Here is a 19929-nt window from a genome sequence, read left to right as displayed (position 1 = left end):
AGCAGTTCACAGTAACCTCAGAGGTCGGCTGGCAGAATATCTCAGAGCTGTGGTATGCGCCTCTGAGCTGTCTAGACTGGGTTTGAATACTGACCCGACTACATAATGTCCGATTGATGCCTCGCAGCAGGGTGTTACCTCAATGAATGCGTTGGCAACTGAGTGAATGTTAAGCTATGAACCTGTTTGCCACCATTGGTTGCCCACAGATGTTAAAGTCCCAACAGTGTATTTCACAAAGAATGTGTGATCGCCACTGGTGCCCTGACAAATTTACAAATTGCCACCTGAACCGGCTGCGGAGCTCAAGCTGGCCACCTTTTAATGGTGATCCCTGAAGCATTCAGTGTGCCAAAAGACTGGCAACCTGGAAGAATATGACATGAGGTCAGCAATCAAATGGACTTCACGGGTCCTCCCGACCCAGAAAACACACACACACAGACCAAAAGGGTAACTAACTGCACATTTATACAAGAAGTTTGCTCCATAAAAACAAGAAGACAAAGTATGAATTATCCTCCAAAGGAAATGCAGAATTGAAGTGGAATTGGTCGTCTTCTTTCGAATGCAGCACAAGGCTGCGGGGTAGCATCATTGACTGGGGGCGTGCCTGTTCCACCGATGCAGCGCCCTCTGCTGGTTAGGGCAGGAATTTGGAATTTGTTTATGATGCCAGCAGTAGCTCGCCTACTCTTCACGAAGGACACTGTGGCATCTTCAACGTCCACCAACTAATGCCGGCACACGAGATTCCCAGTTTAACGTCCATCCATGAGACAGCACCCACATTGACGATTCACCCTGCCTGTAAAAACACCAGGATAACAAATTATAGCTGCGTCAGGATTCAAATTCAGCTGGAGAGCTTAGAGACGACTGTGATTTACAGAAGTCCTCAACTGTGGAACTCGCTGGGTTTTGATATTGGCAATCGTCAATCAATTCCCGTTTCTAAATCACTTGTAACAACCCTTCATTTTACACTGGCTTTTCCCCCCTGCTTTTCACCTCCACCGGAACCGATGGTGCATGGAGGTTATGTTTTCACCCATCTGTTTGTCTGTCTGTGAACAGGATATCTCAAAATGCTGTGGATGGATTCAAACGAAATTTGCTGGAGAGGTTTCATATGTGACAAGGATGAAATGATTCGATTTAGGTGAAGATCTGGATCCGGATGAGAGGATTTTAAGTGATTCTTCACCATTGAGTGATAGGGCAAAAACCGATATATAGTATGATATCTCCAAAAATTATGGACGACTTATGACAGTTGACTAAACTTGGTGGACGAGTTGGTTCTGTGACAAGAACAAGCCAATTAGATTTTGGTTCAGGTCCAGATCCAGATCCAGTCTACCATTGGGATACAAAAGGTGAACTGTTCAGCCTGGAGGAGGTATGCCATCTACCAAGTGCCCTTCTAGTTTTAAAGTTTTGTTTGGAGATTCTGCTCCAAAAATTAAAGCACTATTTAAGAAATTGATTGATTGACATCAATAAATGCTACATCTGACAGGCGAGCAGAAAATGTCAGCAGTTTACAGGGAACCTCGTCGCTGCAAGGTGGTGGCCTCATCGATTGATTACCTCCACCACTGAAGGTAGATGGAGGTTATGTTTTCACCCCTGTCTTTTTGTCTGTTTGTCTGTGAACAAAAATCTCAAAAAGTTGTGGACGAATTCGGACGAAATTTGGCAGAGAGGTATTGTATGTGACAAGGACGAAATTATTAGATTTTGGGGAAGAACTGGATTCGGATCCGGCTACTAAAATTTTTAAAGTGATTCTTCACCATTGGGAGATCGGGCCAAAAACGATACATTCAGGGTCAAAAAGTTTGGACGAAACTTGGTGGAGAGGTTGGGTGTTTGACAAGGACAAATCGATTCGATTTTAGTGAAGAACTGAATATGGATTTGGATATGGGAATTATTTAAATTCTTAAGTAATTCTTCACCATTGAGAGATCGGGAGAAAAGCGATATGTACCATGATGTTTAAAAAAGTTATGGACGAGTTATGACTAAAATTGGTGGATGAGTTGGTTAGGTGACAAGAACAAGCTGATTCGATTTTGGTTCAGGTCCGAATCCAGATCCAGCCTAACATTGGTATACAAAACGTGAACCTCCCCGATTGTGACTACCACTTTGATCGTAGTGGGGAGGCTTGCGTGCTCCTGTGACCCTTTGGGCTATACTGGCGGGAGCTTTGCTCCTGGTTGGTTTTACCTAGCGAAGCAGATCAACGGGTAGGAGCCAGACTAAGTGTAGTCACACATTTTCCTGGGGGTAGAAAAAGGTTTTTTTTCCCGCCTGGTGTAGTCGCCCCCAGGGGGTGTTTGGATATGGACACCTGGCTGGTCTAAAACAAGACCTGTCAAATGGCGGAGGAGGTCCCTGCGAGCCAACGGCCATCCATATCCAATGCCCAACTGTGTCTGCAGACGTCCTCCTGCAGTCGTGTTACCTCTTTCCAGGAGGTTGGTGGCAGGATTTGCACTCCGGCCACCATAAAAACATGTCTTTCCGCAACACGCACAAATAACACAACTAAAAAAAACCCACTCCGTGGGAGTACCTCCTGTGCAGCTGCCCTTCGCAAGGCAGCTCACCGGATGACAGGATTGGGGCGAAGCCTTCATGACCCCCATTCTTTGATAATAGGAGGAAAAGCACGGGGTAACTTTCCTGGGTTGGGTTGTGGAGGTATGTGTCGGGATGGTGCTGAGGCGTCGTCCACCAGACGTCGGTCTCCTTGGGTTAACCTGAGGTGATCCCTTTGGGTGGGTGCCTGGAACGTTCTTACTCTAAGAGAGGATTATCACCTGTCTCTGCTATCATCTGAGCTCCAGCGTTTGAACATCAGTGTTGCAGCACTTTCTGAGGTTCGGAGGCCGGATAGTGGTGAGATCATGGTGGGTGGTTACACCTACTACTGGTTTGGTCGCTTTGACGGTTACCATGCCCAGCGAGTTCCTATAGCTGTGTCCAATAGGCTGACTCCCATGGTAGTCGAGGTAACACCGGTCAACTAGTGTATTATGAGACTGAATTTGTCACTCTTTAGGTGTCATCTCCCTGATCTCTGTATATGCTCCGACTGAGGAAAGTGATCTCACTGTGAAGGAGGCATTCTACGCCATGCTCGAGTCTGTGGTTGATCAGTGACCCAGGAGAGATACTCTTCTAATGTTGGGAGATTTAAATGCATGGACTGGCACTGACAGGGGTAGTTATGAGGCATGTGTTCGTCTCCATGGATCTGAGACTGTGAACCAGAATAGCACTAGGTTCCTCGGCTTTGCACGAAGTCATGGACTTAGGGTGACTGGCTCATGGTTTCAGCGCCCACAGCCTCATCGCTGGACTTGGTATTCCAATGCTGGTGGTGTGGTGAAGGAGATTGACCATGTACTCATTGAGGGTCGATGGCGGATGCTCCAGAATTGCAGGGTCTACCGGAGTGCTCAGTTCCTCAACACTGACCACAGGATTGTTGTAGCAACTCTGAAGTTGTAGCTCAAATCCAAGAGAATGCTATCATCCAAACCTAGGCTGGATGTGGGCAAGCTCAAGGAGGAGAGGGTAGTTGAAGATTTTGCGAGCAGGTTGAGTGGGGTTTTGGGGGTCTGGATGCTTCGGTGGAGTCTGAGGAGTTGTGGAGTGCCTTCAAGACCACCATCCTTGATGCTGCCGGTGGCTGTCTTGGAACCCACCGTCAGGCGAAGAGGAACTTTGTCTCTCAGGAGACGCTTGATACCATCGACTGGAGTCACAGGGCCAGACTCGATGGCAGAGCTGAACTGTTCCGGGAGCTGAGACATAAAACAGTATGCTCACTGAGGGCCGACAAGGAGGCCTATGTGTGAGGAATCTGTGAAAGGGTACAGCATCACTTGTGGACATGTGATTCTCGTCCTGCTTGCAGAAGAATCTGTGCATTGCGTTCCTCTAAGCCTGTCCCTAGGTGTACTGCAGTTAGAGCAGAGGGTGGTGGCCTCTTGACAGAGGAGTCTGAAGTAAAGGCCCGCTGGGACGGTTACTTTGAGCGGCTGTACCAGGCTGACCCGCCGGCTGTTGACTTGGATGTCAGGGGTGTTGCTATCCTAAATGCTGACCCCCCCAATTAACTGTGAACCTCCTTCACTTGTGGAAACACAGGCGGCAGTGAACCGGCTGAAAGAGGGCAAAGCTCCTCAGATTTGTGGCATCCATGCTGAGCTTCTCAAGGCTGGTGGAAATGCTGTACTTGAGTCGTTGCATGCAGTTCTGTGCTTTGTTTGGAGCACAGGCATCATCCCAACTGACTGGAAGAGGGGCCTTGTTGTCCCCCTCTGGAAAGGGAAGGGTGATCACCAGGACTGCAACAACTACCGAGGGGTGACACTACTCTCGGTGCCGGGCAAGGTCTTTGCTTGGATCATTCTTGAGAGGGTTCGCCGCCATCTGCTCGAGCACCATTGACCAGAGCAGTCGGGCTTAACACCAAATAGGTCAATGATTGACCGTATCCTTGCGCTTCGTGTCCTCACTGAACGTAAGCGAGAGTTTCATCAGGGGCTGCTTGCAGCCTATGTTGATCTCCGCAAAGCATATGATTCGGTGAATCGGGATGCCCTCTGGAGGATTCTTGGTCTTCGTGGGGTGCCACCAACGCTGATCGATCTGATCTCTGAACTACGATGGATTTGGGACAGCTCATGGTTTCAGCATTTCACCATTCAGGGATGGACCAATTCAGGGACCAAAAATGATATATAGCACAATATCTCAAAAAGTTGTGGACGGATTAGAAGAAACTTGGTGGATGGGTTGGGTAGGCTGGATCAGCATGGAATGTGCTCTCCTTCGTGCTGTTCTAGTTTTTACATTGAGTTCACGCTTGAGTGACAGTAGTACATGGACCACATTGACAACAAAGATAGGAGACATCAGTGTACTTCAACATTATTTACAAGGACATTAGGAGTCAATGGAGAAATAACAATGGAATTTACAATGACAATGGAATTTACAATGACCAAGAGAAATTATACAAGATTTTTGCATCTCCAGTATTGCTAAAAATGTGTGTGTGTGTGTGTGTGTGTGTGTGTGTGTGTGTGTGTGTGTGTGTGTGTGTGTGTGTGTGTGTGTGTGTGTGTGTGTGTGTGTGTGTGTGGCAACTCTACTATGAGCCTTAGATCATGTAGATAAAAAAAATTTTAAATAAGATAAAATGGACAACATATTCTATATGGGATTTGAATCAGGATTCCCTGTATGGCATGAGACAGGTGCTCAGGTGGCAACACTAACAGGTGAACATGTGATCGTGGAGATTCTGTCTTATTTATTTTAAATCAAGACCGGGGCTCATGGAAGAGGTTAAAAAAAAGCAATGGACTGGCAGTTGAGGAGAGTTGGATACAATATTCAAGTGAATGAACAAACAGGAAAAACAGAGAAAGACAGGAGAGGAGGCAACAGTGTCCTGCAAAATAAGATGGATGTGATTTGTAAGGTCAATGGGGGTGGAAAAGATTTACGCAGGTGGTGTGGGGGCATGACATGGTGGTGGACCGCCTGCTTGAAGTAGGAATATTGAACAACGTTTAATTTACCATCTCTACACAACCTCAGAGACGCCAGTTCAACTTGGGCAGCTGAAACATCAGAAAAGAAGGTGAGGTTGAGGGGCAGGGGAGAGCACAATCCTTTCAAATTACGTCATTGGGACAATCCTCTTGAATTATTTCAAATTGTCTTTTTTATTTGATTCAATTACAAACCCACAGGTAACGTCACCATCATACTCCGCGGTAGGTGCATTTAACCGATCACCCAATAGGAGGCGTTCGGCGCTACCTTTGACCGTCAAGTGCAGGAAAAGTAGGTTTCACCTGAAAGTTAGCCATCACGGTGGGCCCCCTATCGCGACATTACCAAACCCAGCCGGCCAGACCGGACCGATGACTCTACGTACTCACAACCTTGAACCCACATCATGGAAATAACAACACGTATGGATATCGAGAGGGTTTGCCAAGGGGCGTTCAAAGCCACACTTCCGTTTTGGTGCAACTTTGCACCACTCACAGCACGCTTGGTAAGTGGAGATCTTAAACCCCAATTGGAGGGTCTCAGGAAGCGTTTGCCTTGACCCGCAAGTCAAAGATTTTCGGGTGCTGCACGGTGTACGTGCAAGTACTAATATGTCCCAAATTCCGAAGGACACCTTCATAAGAGGCACTGGGTACATTTGGACGACCCCTTTATCAGCTATCCTTGGCGGATCCAAGTGCCAACACATCGGGGCTTCATGACTTTGTGTCAGTGTTGCCACTGAATATGAGGACCAACAGTGGCAGCTGGAGGGGACGTCCCAATGCACCCAGGTACGGCATCCCATAACGTGTGCAGCACCTAAAAATCGTCTCTGTCACCACGGAAAATGTGCAAAAGAAAATTTATAACAACAGCTTTTTTCACTCATCAATTGACACAAACAGGTGGATAAATCCGCAAATATCATTTTGAACACCACGTGGACCAGGTAGATTGTGCCTTGAACGCAGTAAGTCTTTTTTAACGAGACGGTGCAATTTGCATTCCCGCTTTAAAATTTCGGCCTCGTTCGAGCGGTATTGGGATTTCACCAAATGGAGTGCAGAACATTCGATACTGTACTGTACTCTGTATTTCACTCACGCAACGCAGAGAATTGCGATCCTTGGGACAAAGCGCAGAAAGCCACGCCCACACAGTACGGCCACGCCCACAGCACCGCCCCCTTTTTCTCCCACCATCGGTCAGTTGTCCACGCCCCTCCATCTTATTGTCCCTTCCCTCGAAACCTTCGCAATGAAAGAACCCGAGATTTTGATGCTTAAAGTAATTGTAAAAAACAACGATTTCATTTTAATGTTCGGAAATAAATAGGTAGTGCGGCTAGCATTACCTGCTCTCCTTCGCACACAGCGCCCTTCCCCCTATCCGTCCCCCATCGTCGTGTTTCCCCCTCCCCTCATTTTCTTATCCTCCTCCCTCCATCCCAAAGCCCCTCCCCTATCTGCAGCTGCGCGCGATATTGCACGGAATTAACCCTTTCCTCCCCGTCCCAACATCAGAGAACCACCACGTACACGGACGGGTACCTGAATCCATTACAGCCGAGGTATTGAAAGCACAACTCACAACCCTTTGTTTCCCGTCGACAAAAGGACGTACGCACGTACACCTGAGTGCGCGCACACCTGTGCCTAAGTCGGCGAATTGCCGAACGTGGAGGATGCGTTCGTTCATGTAACTTGTTCCCCGTCTAGTGAAAGGGTCATTGGCTATCCCAGCACGTCCAGCGACGTATATCCGTGCGGGGTAGAGCACGGTTCGGATCACGGTTCTGCACCGGTCTCCACGCACTACACCCAGATGATGGAGCGATCCCAGGGAACGGTGGGCGGGATATTTATATCGTTAGGAAAAGTGTTTTTATTTTTCTTTCTTACTAATCATATTATGTAGCCGATGCTCGCGCGTTGCGAAAGAAATAAAATGTCGGAGTTTCTGCACTAACATCAACCCGTTCCGAAAACTTTTTGAACGCCTCTCGGAACACGAGCTCGGACGCGGGTCTCGAACCATCATTGGACACACACGACCGATCGCGACCCTTAACACTTCCTGCCATTGTGCCGGGCACGTCGGCCGTTCGTGTCACTCCCTCCCCTCGCCCACCTGCACCCCTCTCCCTCCCCTCCGTCATTAACCCTCTCCGCGCGTTACCTTCATCTCTTCGTTGATCTCCCGTTTGACCGGATGCGCCGGCTTGCGGCATCGCTTCTCGGCCGGTCGTCCTTCCCTTTCGGCTTCGGCCATTCCTCCCGGGGTGGTTCCCCACCCCGGACCCCGGGGGGGTCGCGCCGCCCGCCAGGACCTGCCTACAGCGGTCGCCCCAGGTCGAGACGCGCGCCCCGCATAGCCAGACGCGCTATGCGCCGCAGGACCCGAGCGCCGAGCGAGCTCCTCGTTATTCATTCGCTCTTTCATTCGCAGCATTATTCGTTTGGTCGGCGCGGTTCCTTCGCTCGCACCTCCCTCCCCTCGCCCGTTTCCTTCTGCCCGGGTCATCGGGTGAAAATGCGCACAACGGTCCTTATAATACTACTGTGCAATACTGTACACAATCTCATTTACAATCGTCACAAACTTGCAGCACTCCTACCTGGAACGTTTGTACACGTTTTGCGATTTAAAAGTTACTCTTGATCGTAACTTCTGCAAACGGCATTTCTGGAGTTCGATCGCGTTAAACTCGCTGTCGAAAGTTCACGAAACTTCACCAATTGAGAAATTTTGAAGTTTGGAGGAAATTGTGCTTTTATTCGCGGTATGATGGGAGTGGTGATATATATATATATATTTTTTTTGTATACATGATCGAGGCTCGTGTAAGAGCTAACATCAATCACAAAAAAAAAACGGACACACAAAACATGCAATAAAGGGAGTGGGAGACAAGATGGGGAGAGAGAGAGAAGCACACAAGTACAACAGCAGAGAACAGGGACAACGGGAGATCTGTGGGAGGGAGAGGGCTTGAGGGGAGGAAGCATGGGAAGGTGATTTAACGATTGCAGATCTATTTTAGGCCAGGAAAATTTAACTATTTAACTATAATACGATAATAAAACTATAATAAAATAAAATAAAATAATCTCATATAATAAAATCTAAAAAATTTATTTTATATGAAATAAAATAAATGTAACTTATATTAAATAAAATTAATATAAAATTTAAATTTTATTTAAAATTTAATTTAAATTTAAATTTTATATAAATAATAAAATTAAAATTAAAATAATATCAAATAATATATAATAATAAAATTTTACTATAATAAAAAATTTAACATGGAATCTATTTAAGAATTGCAGAATTAGGACAGGAAAATATTGTTGGGGTTTTGAGAACCCTGCACTTTTTAAATTGTTGTAAATATACCCTTTGTAAATAATTCTCTTTGTAAATACCTCCATTTCATTGGTAAGATCAAAGGTCGTCCCCTAATTAGTCCATGAACAACACGTAGCGAACCATAGGCCCTCTTAATAGTTATTTCATTATTATGTGTTTCAGGTAAGGCTGTGTTTCCAATAGTTTGACTCTACGTTGCATTAATCAAATAAGATAGGCCCCTTTCAATTCCCCAATCACCTCACCCACGTCTCCGCAAAGTAAAATTAGGGCGGCGTTCGCCGCCGTTGCATTGAGCTGTTTTTGTTGGCACCACGCCGCCATTGCCCATGTGCTCATCTCGGAGAAGAAGGGGGGGAGGAGCCGCCAAATCACGGGCGTGGCACGTCGTCATGATCGGAGGTGGAGTCGGCCAGCCCTAACAGCCAACCAGCACCGCGGTGAGCGACCCAGTAGGCGTGCCCTCGCAGCCGGCGGCTTGATTCCTAGATGAGTGATAAAAGCAACTGGAAGGGACTGCTTCAAGAGATGCGTGAGGAGGTTCATGAGAGAGAAGGGAGAGAGGAGCACCGATGAGCACGAGAGAGGAGCGCAGATGAGCACGGCAGAGTTGTGAGGCAGGAGAGTTGGGTCCGTTGACGGCGACAATACCAGGCAGATATTCACATCATCCCCCCGCGTGAACGAGACGCGAAGCTGCCAGCCGCTTTTCGCCGCTGAACCGGAGCGTGGACGTTCGAGTGGGACTTCAACGTCGTGCCACCGGACCCGGACCTTCCTGCCTGCTGGCTCCTTGGACCATGTCCCTCTTCCAGCCATTTCCGACCATTGCAATTTCCCATTCGTGTAAGTGTGATCGTTCTGTCTGTATTGTCCTGTGGATAAGTTAAGCTTGTATAGTTAAGAACTGCCCTTGGTATCTTCTTCTTCTTCGTCCTGTATATTACTTTCGTTTCTCTTCTTTGGTTTGTTGTACATAATTAATAAATACCTGTATTTCATACTTTTGGTTTCATTCTTCCCCGATCGCTTTAGTCTTTTCTCCTGATTGAATATCTGTGGCACGATTTCGGCATAACCGCTCATGAATCGGGTTAGTCTATTGCTAACGGCTCGGATTCCGGATTGCTAAACCGCTCGGCAAACTCCATCTTGTCCGGGATTCGAGCGGGGCTATCCACCTGCTTTGTGGAGGGATTGGCGGAGGTGTCCGGGAATCCCTTGACCAATCACCTTGGCCAATCCCATCCCACAAAGGAGCGGGGTAGTTCCAGGACCGGTCGGACGGCCAGCTTAACAGGACAAGGGGATTAATCCCCCCTTGCTAACGGGAGTGCCGTCCCCTGGATCCATAACAATATGAAGGGTTAAATAAACTACAGACTTGGCATTTAATATGGATTTTTTTTTTGTGGGGGTGAACTTACTTTTCAAGATGTCTTAGAACCAAAAGTTCATTGGAATTATGTAGAAATTATTCTAGATTTTGTTAATGTGACCTTTAAAAGAAAAAAAAACCATATTTGACATTTCGAAACAAATAAATTGATCCTTGAAAGTGATGTAAACTGATATCGAACTCAATTCATGGACAGTACTGTGTTAAACTTCTGTACGTTTTCCAGAAGTATCTCTTTATTTTGCACATTAGCCAAATTTATTTTGAACAAAAACAAAAGTTAAATTATGACTGGGATTACGGACCTTAAAATTACAGTTCAGTACTTCGTGTAATCCCCACGAGCATCCAGGAGAGCACGTACACGTCGAGGCATGCTGTTCACGAGATTTGCCAAGGTTTGGACAGGAATCGCTTGCCATGCAGTGACAATAGTCTGCTGCAATTCACGCACAGAGGTCGGCTGCTGGTCCAAGTTGTCGATTTGACGCGTTAATTCTGCCCACAAGTTCTCTATCGGATTATTATCCGGGGACATGGCAGGCCACTCCATATGCTCTACACCACGGTCAGCAAGAAAGTTTTGGATCATGCGAGCACGATGAGGCCGTACATTGTCATCTTGGAAGACAAAGTTTCCTTGAAAGGCTGCATGAGCAAATGGAAGCAATGTTTCTTCCAGAATGACCATGTACTTGAACTGGTTCAGGTTTCCATTCAGAACAAACAGGTCAGTTTTGCCCCCTGCATGAAAAGCAGCCCAAATGGTCACCCCACCACCTCCAGCATGGACTCTTGGCACTATACAATCTCCGTTGTGGGCTTCATGCACTTGTCTGCGCACTCTGACGCGGCCATCTTGAAGATAGACCAGAAATCTAGACTTGTCACTGAAGGTCACGTGATTCCAGTGTCCTGGCTGCCATTGACGGTGCTCTCTGGCCCACTGCAATCGGCGCTGGCTGTGTTGTCTGGTCAGGCATGGCTTTCTCAGGGGATGCCTGGCACGATAGCCTGCTTGAACCAGTCGTTGGTTGACTAGCCTTCTGGATACAGGCACATTTGTCAGTTGCTGCCACTCAGCCCTAAGCCGATTAGCTGACCTGGTACGGCCATTGCAGACTAACCGGTGCAGCTGGCGATCATCTCTCCTTGTGGTTCTGCGTGGACGTCCTGGCCTCAGTATTGGAGTAGGGACACCCCTCTGAGCATTTCGTTTCAGGATCTTTGACACCTGACCTTGAGTGATGCCATACTGCCGAGCAATAGCACGCTCTTTCATGCCAGAATTTCGTAAAGCCACCACTCCATGACGAACAGCATTGTCAAGTTGACGGACCATCTCCAGAGGAAGCGGCAATAAATTTTGTAGATGTGCAGCAGTTGTTTTCCACTAATACAGAACACAACAACCCTTATATACCCGATTGTGAAGCCAATCGTCAAATGTACCTGTCCTTACATTTTGTTCCGCCACCTGTGATATAATCCTGTTATTGACTTCTTGCTGCGAAAGACAATCAGTGACATGGTTCTTTCAACAAAGACATCACCAAAGGGTAAAAGAAACTCACCAGATTGATATACTGAGTTCAGAAAGTAAACCCAAGTCAAGAAAAAAAAATATTCCATATTAAATGCCAAGTCTGTACTTGATACTTACCACCACCACCGTAGGTGAGCGGAGGTGATGTTTTCACCCACCTGTTTGTCTGTCTGAACAGGATATACCAAAACGTTGTGGAAGGATTTGGATGAAACTTGGTGGTGCAGTTGGGTATGTGACAAGGATGAAATGATCCGATTTTGGTGAAGATCCGGATTCGGATCCGGGTAAGAGAATTCTTCCGGTGATTCTTCACTGTTGAGAGACAGGACAAAAACCGATATATAGCACGACATCTCAAAAATATATGGACGGATTCGGACGGAATTTTGATGGATAGGTTGGGTGTGTGACAAGGACAAATTGATTCGATTTTGGTGAAGATTCTAATCCAGATCTCGATCGGAGATTTTTTTTCAGTGATTCTTCACCATTGAGAGATGGGACCAAAAACAATATATAGAATATCTCTAAAAGCATTGGACGGATTATGACTAAACTTGGTGGATGAGTTAGTTACGCGACAAGAACAAGCTGATTAAATTTTGGTTCAGGTCCGAATCCAGATTCGGCCTATCAGTGGGATACAAAACGTAAACAATTCAGCCTGGTGGAGAGTGCCCTTCTAGTTATTATTCGTTTACTCAGCAGAAAAGTAAATTCCGCCCCCGTAATTTTCATATTCCCAGACATCAGACCATTGTGGTGTTTGAGTTGTTCAGTCTGCGTTCAATTTGGCTTAGCGGTTAGGGTGTGGGCTTGGGCTTAGCGGTTAGGGTGTGGGCTTGGGCTTAGCGGTTAGGGTGTGGGCTTGGGATCCTAGGATCCTGGGTTCGAATCCCCGCTGATCGCTGAATTAATGCCAGGGGGTTGACTCAGCCTGTCATCCTTCCAAGGTCAGCAAATTGAGTACCAGTTCACTGGTAATTCCCTGTGTGTCACAAGAGGTGACTAACAGGGTTCGCGACAAGAAGAGCATCTGGCAATAAAACATTGCTTCAAAAAAGAGGACCAAGTTGCCCAAAAAACGGTCAACCCCTGCTCTGTGGGGAAAAATGGCCACTAAAGGTCATTTGGTTTTTTGTTTTTTTTAGTCCGGGTGCAACTTTCCACTGTCTTCTACTTATCGATAACCTACTATAAAAGTGAATTTGTATATTTCTTTGTTTATTTATATGTGCTGCAAAAACTAAAAAACTACTGAACCAGATCAAACCAAATTCTGCATGTTGCCTAAGGGTACCCCAAGTATGGTTTCTATTGAGGTAGCATATCTGGGAGAGGGGGTTCAATGTGAGGGGAAGACCCCGTTTCTCTCAATGTAAATGTGTATCGTTTCGTGCCACCTGGTGGTAGCCAGTATTATAATTTACAAATCATCATGTATAAAGAAAGTTTAAACAACTTGAAAATATGCATTATGGTGTTGTTGAAATCTGAGTGAAAATAATTCAAAATTTTCAAAATGTTTCATTTCATTCAATTTAAGCCGAGGTTCAAACCAAAGCAAATACCACGGAGCTTCGCAGTGAAGTGAAAGTGATTTTTTTGTGCTGGCCGAATATCTCGAGCCATATATAAGCAGCAAGGTTGCCTGATGAAGATGTGTGGCAGGATGACCTAGAGCCCTGCAGGTATGCATACTCGCCTCGAAACTGTCTAGCCTGGGTTTGAATCTCGGCCCAGCTATAAACTGTCACTTGGGGCTTTCACCGGCAGGGTGTGTGCCATTATTAAATGGGCATCCCATATGCTGGCACATTAGTTGGCGGGACGTTAAATATACCATAGTGCCCTTCGCGAAGAGTAGGCGAGCTATCACCCGCTCCCTGAACAAATTACAAATTACTGCCCGAATTAATCATAGTGGAATGTCAGGTCTGACCAGCTGGTTTGTGAAAGACTTGAGCCAAACTTCCCCATGGCCATCCCCACAAGAACATGGGAATAATTATGGCCGTTACAAAGAAGAAGTTGGCTGACAAATGTGATGTTAGCCGACTTCCAAGCATATGGAAGATGACCGTGGGCAAATGATAGAGTGCATAGAGCAGAAGATTAAATCTGTCAGTAAAACTACAGGTAAAAATGCATAATCTATTATGTAATGTGAACCGTGGTATGTTCATGCGTTCGTCTGTCTCCCGTTTACAGCGGCTGCTTCCCATGCTGCGTTTGAAAAGCCCAACATTCACTTTTGAAATGACAGGAGAACAGAACTTTTCCTGGAAAGTAGATTTAATACAGATCTTCTGGAGTAACAATTTATAACAGCTAAATTTTGCCCTCTTTTTAGAAAAATCCAACCTCTGCCACCAAAGGTTGCACCACCATTTCACATAAGTAGCTCAGAGATTTGGCTCTGAGTGAAACCTAGAGTGCAATACAAATAACTTTTAAAGTCCTTAAAATAATTTAAATTGATAGATTAACTTCAACTTTTCCCATCACTGGGGGCGGATACTTTTACTTGCAGCATATAAACACGAGATGCTTGCTTGCTCGTGGAAAGCACCGCCCCCATTCTTCCTCAGCACAAAAGTGCGGAAAGCTCCACCTTCTCCTCAGCAAGATGTGGTGCAGGAAAAAATTTCAGGCAAATGTTCGTGCGCAGTCCAAGCTCCACCCTCTCCTCAGTAATACAGGAGTACTTCTATTATATACACTAGCGTGACTCTGCGTGCCTCACCACACATCGTTTCAAAGGGATAAGCATATTTGACCACTTCAGTGTCTTTTGGGTCTTCATGGTGTTTTGGGTCTTCAGGGCCTTTGAGGGTATTTTGTGTCTTTGGGTGTTTTGGGTCTCTGGGGTCTTTTGTGTCTTCGGTGTCTTCAGAGGCTTTTGAGTCTCAAGGGTATTTTGTTTCCTCTAGGTCTTTAAGAGTCTTTGGGGTATTTTGATTATTTGGGTATTTAAGGGTCTTTTGGGTCTTTTTGGTCTTCGGGGTGTTTTGGGTCTTTGGGGTGTTTTGGGTCTTCAGGGTCTTTGGGATCTTCGTGGTATTTTTGGTCTTCGGGGTCTTTTGGGTCTTCGGGGTCTTTTTGGTCTTCGGGATCTTTTTTGGTCTTCGGGGTCTTTTGGGTCTTCAGGGTGTTTTGGGTATTTGGGGTGTTTTGGGTCTTTGTGGTGTTTTGGATATTCAGGGTCTTTTGGGTCCTTGGGTCCATTTGGGTCTTCAGGGACTTTTTGAGCCTCAGGGCTTTCAAGGGTATTTTGGGTCTTTGGGGTCTTCAGGGTCTTCAGGGTGTTTTGGGTCTTCCGGGTCTTCAGGGTGTTTTGGGTATTCGGGGTGTTTTTGGTCTTTGGGGTGTTTTGGGTCTTCAGGGTCATTTGGGGTCTTCAGGGTCTTTTGGGTCTTTGGCGTCTTTTGGGTCTTCGGGGTGTTTTGGGGTATTTTGGGTCTTCGGGGCCTTTTGGGTCTTCAGGGTCTTTTTTGAGCCTCAGAGCCTTCAAGGGTATTTTGGGTCTTTGGGGTGTTTTGGGTCTTCGGGGTCTTCAGGGGTCTTCGGGGTGTGTTGGGGTCTTCGGGATGTTTTGGGGTCTTCGGGGTGTTTTGGGTCTTCGGGGTGTTTTGGGGTAATTTGGGTCTTTTGGGTGTTCGGGGCGATTTGGGTCTTCAGGGTGTTTTTGAGCCTCAGGGCCTTCAACGGTATTTTGGGTCTTTTAGGTGTTTTGGGTCTTTGGGGTCTTCAGGGGTCTTAAGAGTCTTGGGGAAATTAAAGGGTCGTCAAAGGTCTGAGGGGTCTCAGCAGTCTGAACGTAATTAAGAGGGTTAATTAAGAGGGTGTTAATTTTTTTGAAGAAGAAGAAGACGTTTTTATCGCATATAAACATAACGACATAACCATATACGTTTGCTCTATTATAATAAGATATGTGAAATAGATATTGATGTAACCAGACCTTAGCCGTTCATTACTATTCTTCTGTGAATTATTGATGATTCTCGGTTATTGTGCCGGTCGGCGACTTCCGTGAATTATCGGTGCACGGAGTTGATTGGTTGAACAAATGTTTTCCGTTTTTTTTAAAGGTTGTTACTTGAGAATATTCAGATTATCGTTTTGAGATGACTGTGATAAGTAAAATATTACGATAATTCACCAAATGTCCGTCCGTCCGTTCGAAGGTACTGCAAAAACGGCTTAACCGATTGCAACGATATTTTGGGTGGGTATTCCTGGGACCCTTGGGAGTAAAATAGGCCATATTGTTTTTCCAATTTTTCCAAGTTTTCCAATTTTCCAGTTTTTCCAAACACGATGGAATAATATTTACCGATATGAACAGAGATGTGGCTTTTTGTTGAAATTCTACAAATACTGTTTATTGTACGTACCAGGAGAGATTAGATCGACTCCTGACGAACTCTTCCTATAGACCGATCCGATTAGGACGATCGTGCCCCCTTCGCCGATAGGCGGCGCTCTTGTGTCCGCCATTACTGGGAGGCGTCCTAATCCAAACTTAACTTCAGCTGGCTGCGCCAGCACAACTATCATCGCGATCGTACATGAAAAGTGTCCGTGATAATCATTCTCAAGTGTTTCTCTATACGTGTAGAGCAGTCGTGGACACCTGGCACCTGAAGGCACACGATACAAACCGCGTTTTCGGCGATATCGCCGGGCGCCGTAGGCGCACAGCCATGTCGCCCTGAAGGCACCTGGCACCTGGGGGTACCTGGTTTCCACTTCCACCTGCACCAAACCTATTTTGTTAGCAACCGTGTACCCTATGCTATGCCATGCCGAGCCCCCTTCCGCCTTAGCCCCGAGTTTCTCGACCACTAAGATAACGACTCCTCTGACCGACCCGACTAGGTGCCCGTCCCTTCATCGACTCCTCCATACGGCCAGGTCTTGGCGGCCGTACCACAGCTGCCCCGCATGGATTCTTCCCTCAGAGTCCACCTCCGCCCATGGCCGGCCACCTCTGGCAACTACGGCGAGGCCCCGAGTGGCCGCTGACGAGCCCCAAGTTCCTTGATCACTAGGGTCGCGACTCATCTGGCAGACCCGACTGGGCCTCTGTCCCTTCGCGTGGGCCGCCTCACCGGCTCCTTATCGCTTCATTGACTCTTCCATATGGCCAGGTCACGGCAGGTGTATCACTGCCGCCCCACATGGATTTTTCCCTCAGAGTCCACCGCCGCGCGGGCCGCCACACCAGATCCTCACCAGTCGTATAGTTCGGTGGACAGGTCGTATCGTCCACGATTCCATCTTCTCCGATGAATCTAACAAACAAATATATTTTGTAGCGATATTCTTTCGGCAAAGTGAACTGAGACCGGTAACTGCAAGTAATCTGAACGCTGGAGAGCAAGCCGAATGAAGCGGACGCCCCTCAACTAGGGCGGCGTCTATAGAGGGCGCCCGTCCATTGAACCCTCTGTCGGATCAGTCTATATAAATGTGCGGCTCCGAAGTAACACGGCGGCGTGTGCAAAGCGACTGAGAAACAGGCTGCCGTGTTACAGATTCGGCGTGCACTCTTCACACATAAACGTGTGATTGAGAAACAGGTGTAGCGGCCGCTTCCATGTTACAGATTCGGCGTGCACTCCACACATAAACGTGCGACTGAGAAACAGGTGTAGCGGCCGCTTCCGTGTTACAGATTCGGCGCACACTCTTCACACATAAATGTGTGACTGAGAAACAGGTGTAGCGGCCGCTTCCGTGTTTCAGATTCGGCGCACACTCTTCACACATGAACGTGCGACTGAGAAAGACGTGCAGCGGCCGCTTCCGTTTTGCAGAATTCAATCCTTTTTCAAAATGGGCGCCATGTACTGTTTAGATTTTGATGATTTGCGTGTGATATGATTCAACGGATGTTTATATGAATCGTTTAAAATAAAAAAAGCCTTCAATTTCTGATATTTTGCCTTTTCATTTGGGCCTCCCAATTGAAGCCCCACCCATAGGGCGAGTGCCGTTGCTAGTACTTTTAATGCATTTATAGCAAAAACTGTTAGAAACTCCCATGATCCTCGTCGTCACGGGTTCCACCATCTTGATGCGGGCGAGTCGTGGACATCGGGACTAGTCCTTTATATCTACCATGTCCATGTATCACTGTATCAGTCACCGGGGGTGAGTATTGCATTGATCACACTACAGCGTAATGTATGTTTGTTTTAGCATTTGTTTGTTTGTCTGTTTCGTCTGTTATGGCTGTAATGTTTTTATTGCTGTGGAAATGCGAATGCTCAGGGTATTGTATCCATTTTGTTCTGGGTCTTGTTATATTAACTGATACATTCGGTTACATTCATTAATAACAAGAAGTACGATATGTATTGTACATTTATTGGAGAACAATTTTACTATTGGTTACCGTGTAGCGGTTGCCGCTGGGTGTACACAATCGCCTTGCACCTACCAGGACGCGGCCAGGGCGCAATCGCCATGCCGGGCTAGTCCAGATGGGCCCAGACGTGCCTCTCCCGGGCATGCCCGGACTCGCTGTTCCCGGGCTCGCCCGAACCTCCCGGGCACGCCCGGTCTCATCTTTCCCGGGCATGCCCGCTCTCGCCTTTCCAGCGCTCGCCCAGAACGTCCGGGCATGCCCGCTCTCGCCTTTCCAGGGCTCGCCCAGAACGCCCGGGCACGCCCAGCCTCGCCTTTCCAAGGCTCGCCCAGGATGCCCTGGCAGGTCCAGACTCGCCTTTCCAGGACTCGCCCTTGACACCCGGGCATGCCCGGTCTCGCTGTTCCCGGGCAAACGCTCCAGCATAAATGTGTATATATATTGCTGCCCGATAAATGGGCTTTTCAGAGTACCCGAGTTTGATACGTGCAATAAAGCAACTCGGACGAATTTCCGTCTTTGGTCGCGTCAATCCTTTCGACTCGCGTTGGAGCACAGCTCCTTCATTGGTGACCCCGAACATGGACACGGCAGTGGCTCTTAAACTGCCTACCTTCTGGGAGGCTCACGCGGCTGTTTGGTTCGCCCAGGCGGACTCCCAGTTCGCCCTGCGAGGCATCACCGCCGACGACACCCGCTTCCACCATGTCGTGACAGCGCTCGGCTCCGCCACCGCAGCCCGCGCCCTGAGCCTCCTCGAACGCCTGCCAGCTGCTGACAAGTATGACGCGATTAAGGCGCTCCTCCTCGATGCTTTCGCCCTCTCACCGGCGGAACGCGCACGACGACTGCTCGACCTGCCCGAGCTCGGCGACACGCGCCCGTCCGAGCGAATGGAATACATGCTCTCATTGCTCGGCGAACACTCTCCGGATTTCTGTTCCGAGAGCTGTTCCTCCGCCAGCTGCCTAACCAGGTACGCCTCGCCCTGGCGGGCACGTCGATCACGGATCCTCGCGCCCTCGCCAGGGAAGCCGACAAGATCTCCTCGGCAGGCCAGCACGTCGGAGCGGCTACCTGGAGCCCGCCGCCGTCCGAGGCGACGCCCGAGCGCCCTGCGCGGTTGGAGGCCGACTTGCCGGTGCAACTAGCGGCCGCCACGCCGTGCCGACCACTTCCAACACGTCGGCCGGGGCCTCCACCTGACCTGGCGTGGTGTTATTACCACACCAGGTTCGGACACAAGGCTCGGACATGCCGACCCCCGTGCACTTTCGGCAAGTCGGGAAACGGCCGGGCCGGCGTTCATTACCAGCCATGAGCGCCGGCCACTCGGGCAACTTGCTTTTTATTAAGGACAAAGCGTCTGGGCGGCGTTTCCTTTGTGACACCGGCGCCCAACTGAGCGTCATACCCGCCTCCGAGCAGGACAGGCGGAACGCCGTTTGCGGCCCCTCTTTGGTCGCTGCTAATGGATCGGCCATACGCACTTTCGGCCCACGCAACGTCACCCTCTGCTTCGGGAGCCAGCGCTTTCAGTGGACCTTTGTGACCGCCAGCGTCCCCATGGCTTTGCTGGGCGCCGACTTCCTCTGCGCGCACGGGCTGCTGGTCGACGTCAAACGACGTCGCCTT

The 19929-nt window shown here is 48.0% G+C and overlaps 1 protein-coding gene across 1 annotated transcript in view; it reads right to left on the bottom strand.

The window, feature by feature from the left end:
- LOC137439264 (uncharacterized) overlaps nucleotides 1-7892 on the bottom strand; it is a 52019-nt gene extending 44127 nt beyond the window's left edge. Inside the window, exon 1 of the mRNA XM_078768374.1 lies at nucleotides 7774-7892. Coding sequence (XP_078624500.1) covers nucleotides 7774-7866 — 93 coding nt within the window. The 5' untranslated portion in view covers nucleotides 7867-7892. The remainder of the gene's footprint in view (nucleotides 1-7773) is intronic.
- Between the last annotated feature and the right edge of the window lie 12037 nt (nucleotides 7893-19929).

This window comes from Myxine glutinosa, chromosome 14, assembly GCF_964187855.1.
Source record: "Myxine glutinosa chromosome 14, kmMyxGlut1.1, whole genome shotgun sequence".
NCBI classification, from domain to species: domain Eukaryota; kingdom Metazoa; phylum Chordata; class Myxini; order Myxiniformes; family Myxinidae; genus Myxine; species Myxine glutinosa.
The sequence above is the reverse complement of the archived record's forward strand: the minus strand, read 5'-3'. Positions and strand labels throughout refer to the sequence as shown.